The sequence below is a fragment of the Vigna radiata genome, unplaced genomic scaffold (genome assembly GCF_000741045.1).
Source record: "Vigna radiata var. radiata cultivar VC1973A unplaced genomic scaffold, Vradiata_ver6 scaffold_681, whole genome shotgun sequence".
Taxonomy (NCBI): domain Eukaryota; kingdom Viridiplantae; phylum Streptophyta; class Magnoliopsida; order Fabales; family Fabaceae; genus Vigna; species Vigna radiata.
Window position 1 is genome coordinate 1 of NW_014543637.1, and position 4,441 is coordinate 4,441.

Sequence of the window (4,441 nt, forward strand, 5' to 3'; positions counted from 1 at the left end):
AATGGCCTTTTACAAGTAAAGGAAAACTAACACAAAAACCTATTACAATTCAAAAATGAACACTACAATTACAAAGAAAAGTAGAACAGCTGTTGCCACATTCTGGTTCTTGTTCAAATTCATGTGCTGGGCTACTTTTGGAGTCTTTCCTAGCTTGTGGTTNNACTTTCCTTTTTCAGTTTTCTGTTGCAGCTGTATATATTCTCCATTACTTTTCAAAACTGCACAAAGAATGTAGACCAAATTCAGTAGACAGCCAATCAGATTACCATAACTCTGCACATCAATTAAGAATACTCCCTTTGCTCTCGGCTTGGTGCAATCAGGGCTGTTTTCCCATCAAAATAGAAAGTCTGTAGTTTTGTATAGCTGCTGTGACAGTGTTTGGAAACGGTGCAGATTCTTCAAATCCTCTCTCGGGTTTAGGTTCAATGAGTTTGCTGATATGCTGCAAGAAGGACTTGTTNTTGCTGNTGTTTTGCTCTTGTGCCGTGTTAAAAGTCACAGTTGGTGTTCACGGCTTTCTAACTCCAATCTGCATAACTCTCAATTTTGTTGAGCACATTGTTGTTCCAATTTAGAGATTCAAACAGGTTAACTCTGACAATTAACATCTTCACTGAATTTCAGCAAGCAATGGTTAACTATGATGAGGGTAGAGTAGTTAAAACCAGTGTAAGCACCACTAATTCAACAATCACAGTTTTCTACTCCTTGGTCACCAAATGTTAATTCTGCACAAAGAACAATCAGTAAAAGATGTTCACCCACAAATTGAAATTAGTGCAAGAAATCTGTTTCCAAAAGCTTATTAGAATTTGCAAATCTGGAAAACAAAATAGAAGAAAAAGGCATTTGACATTGCAGCTCTTGACTCTCAGCAAAGAAAAAGGATGGGTTTTTGGCAATGCAACTTTGGTCTCTCTCAAAGGAAGCTGCATGAAAATTGGATGCAGCACAAGTCTCACAGTTGCTATCAATTGAAGCTGTTATGTCTGGATGCAGAATCAGGTCTGCTTCACACAATTACAGTAGCTGCTGCAGCAAATATGCAGTCATTGCTTTGAATTTTCTGCAGCACTGAGAGCCCCAACTTCTTTGTGAATTCTGCCCCTTATCCACTCCCTAATATGCTACGAATGGTTTAGGATCTCAGCGAGATCAATTTTCCCTGTAATGACACTTCAACCAGATCACAAATCTTTCCGGAGATTAGTGCACAAAACGTTGCTGCTGCACATAAATGGTGCGACACCAAACTGCACTACAGCACCTTTTAACAAACAGGTTGTGTGCAAGAACGGCCAATAACTCAAAAAGCAATCAATTAATCGGGTAGCAAACAAGGAGGCACTTCAAAATGATCCTAGGAAAGGTTCTAGAGTAGATTGGACCAACAACAGTGAATAACAGTAAGTAATTGGATCAAAATAGCAGTGTTTGAAGAAAATATCACAAACTGTTTGTGATAATGCCTCAAAGAACATTCAAAATTATGCAGAATTTGGTTAATTTCAGTCTCGGCAATGACACTTTACTGGATGCATTGGTTCTTTCAGCTTTTTAATTTGACAATCTTATTGTTTGGACATTCTTGAATGCATTTTAATAGAACCAAGCTTTTACTACATCCTTAATTCAACCGATCAACCAAATTCAGTTTAGGAATTGGACATTTTACTGCACTGCTACNGTTTGGACCAAAAATTGACANTAAAACTTGGCAAGTCACATATGCAATTTGCACAGAACAGCAATTGGCTGGCTTAGACTGTTTCAAACATGTTTGGATGATTAAATCAAACTTGTTGAACCACAATTTCAGCCAAAATTCAGTGTATAACAAAATTGGAGTATGACAGTTCTGATGCAAGCTAATTTAAGCAACTATGACAGCCAAATTTTGCAAACAAGTGTATTTCAACTTGAATACAACAGAATTGGACTTAGTTCAGACAAAGAAAGTTGCTCAAAGTGGCAGAAATTGATTTGGATGGCTGGCCTTGATCTAGATGCTCAACCACTTAACACGCAAAATTTTACTCAACTAGTCAAAGTGCAGCTCGGTCTACTGCCAGTACAAATGGAATCTGACTTTGCACAATCAATTCATGCTTAAAACAATATTCACTATTGGTCTAGCTTTAATCACAAGCACTTATGCAGAAAACAAGTCGCATAGCAGCTGAAAGCAATGACACAGTATTTCTGAATTTCAAAAACATATGCAGTGTGCTCTGTAATGATTTACTGGATTCTCACAGATTGTTCCCAATTCATGCACATGAGCTCATCATTTCAATTTTCATCGCTCATATATTGTGCAAAGAACATGTATCTCGTAGAAGTTTCCGGTACAGATGCAGATTCACACGGTTATTCAACCAAAATTTTAGACAAAATTGAATTGCACATGACATATGACATAACAGGATGGATGCTCAAATTAAAAATGACTCAACCAAAAATTTCAACCGATTAAAATGAAAAGACTCAAGCAATTAAAAGGTAGCATGGATCAAAGACTCAAAGATCCTAAAAAAAAAATTCAAAAACCAATGAAACAGTAACAAAGATGCAAAGACAGTGAAGGAATGGGATGACAGAACGGAAATTGAAAAGAATTGAAACTTATCTCACTCCACCAGTAACCATGCTCTGAATACCAAATGATAGCTCCAGCTTTGGGCTATTCCTCATATCCGTGAGATCCAGATGCAGAGACGTAGTGGCAGCGGAAGAAAATGGAGATAAGATGAAAAGGTNTGATAGCTCCAGCTTTGGGCTATTCCTCATATCCGTGAGATCCAGATGCAGAGACGTAGTGGCAGCGGAAGAAAATGGAGATAAGATGAAAAGGTGCAGCGGCAGTGCATGTTTATGGAACGGTGAAACGGTTGAAAGTGCTATGGTGGAGTGAATCTAGCTCAGAAGGCCTTCACCATTGGAAGGAAGCTAGAGGATAAGGTGGAAGAAGCACAAGAATTTGACTCTCGGTGGAGAGAAGACGCTGGAAATGCTTCAGCATATCTATTCTCTCAAAATATCCAAAAAATGTAGTTACAAACTATGCCAAGAGGTTTTATAGATGAACCTCTCGGCCTCCACAAGGAAAAATGCCTATGCCAACTAATCAACATGTGCTAAAGGAGCTTGGCTTCTAGAAAGCCTTAGGAATCACGTGACAAATGAGTTCTTTACATGTGGAGGAAAAAACAATTACTAATGCAGCCCCTTATGAGGATAAGCACACCCCTCCTTTGTGGAAATGACCATTTTACCCCTCTCCATGTTCTTGGGTTATCCTTTATTTGGTGGGCTTGGGCCCCGCGTATCAGTTGTGATGGACTATTAGCCCAATGACTAAACCGACAATGGCCTATCATTAATATGATTGTGGCCCAATAAGCATGCTGGACTGTACGGTTACTAATTGCAACCGTTTGGCCCAAATAGCATATCGTACATTATGCAATAATTGATTATATTATTAATTAAACTAATATCGTAGAAGCAATGGGGGCAAATTATTATGAGTATAGGTGTGTACCAATTAGCAGTTTTAGGTTTATTTATGTCGGTCTTTTCTATAACTTTATATATAACCATTCAAAGTTGTTTTCAATTAATAGTAAAACATGGTTAATTAATATATATATATATATATATATATATATATATATATATATATATATATATATATATATATATATATATATATATAAAATAAGCTGTGCACAACAGCAAACGGTTTAAATAACACATTAATGTATTGGAAGCTGAGATGACATTTGTTTATGCAATGACAAAAGCACGTGCACAAGTTAGATAACATCTTCTTACATATTTCAATTCAATTTAGTGGCTTTTAAGGTTGAAAAAATTTTCTTTAACAACTCTGTCATGACAACTTTAAGGTTGTGTTACCCCTCGTTTTAACTTTATCCTCAAGTACAAGCATAAAAAAATCTCAACACGTTTGCCATTTAATATTACAATAATAAACTTAGATGAAGCCAACAGAAGGACTTGCAACACTGATAACATTTACAAGGCTGGTTTGTTTTGACATCATATATAGATGATATTTGTCATTTGCTTTGCTTACAAATAACTGTATTCGTGGCAGTTTCAAATATTAGGTAAAGATTCTCAATCCAACAGTATAAATAGGGGCCATGGAGAGGAATGTAAGCATCCCTTAATCAAATCATATTTCTCTCTTCCACTCTTTATCTACCTTAGTCCCTCTTCTTCTGTTAAGAAAAATGTCAAACCCTCCTTACATCAATGCTGCATTTCGTTCATCAAGAGATTATGAAGTGTATTTCTTCGCCAAGAACAAGTATGTGAGATTGTCTTACACTCCCGGAGGAACTGATGACAAGATTTTAACTAATCTCACCTTGATTAGTAGTGGTTTTCCATCACTTGCAGGAAC

At 36.8% G+C, this 4,441-nt stretch overlaps 1 protein-coding gene across 1 annotated transcript in view; it reads left to right on the plus strand.

Annotated features, from left to right (window-relative positions):
* The first annotated feature begins 4,213 nt into the window (after positions 1-4,213).
* LOC106754730 (albumin-2-like) overlaps positions 4,214-4,441 on the plus strand; it is a 1,188-nt gene continuing 960 nt past the window's right edge. Inside the window, exon 1 of the mRNA XM_014636794.2 lies at positions 4,214-4,433. Within this exon, the coding sequence (XP_014492280.1) occupies positions 4,269-4,433 (165 nt within the window). The 5' untranslated portion in view covers positions 4,214-4,268. The remainder of the gene's footprint in view (positions 4,434-4,441) is intronic.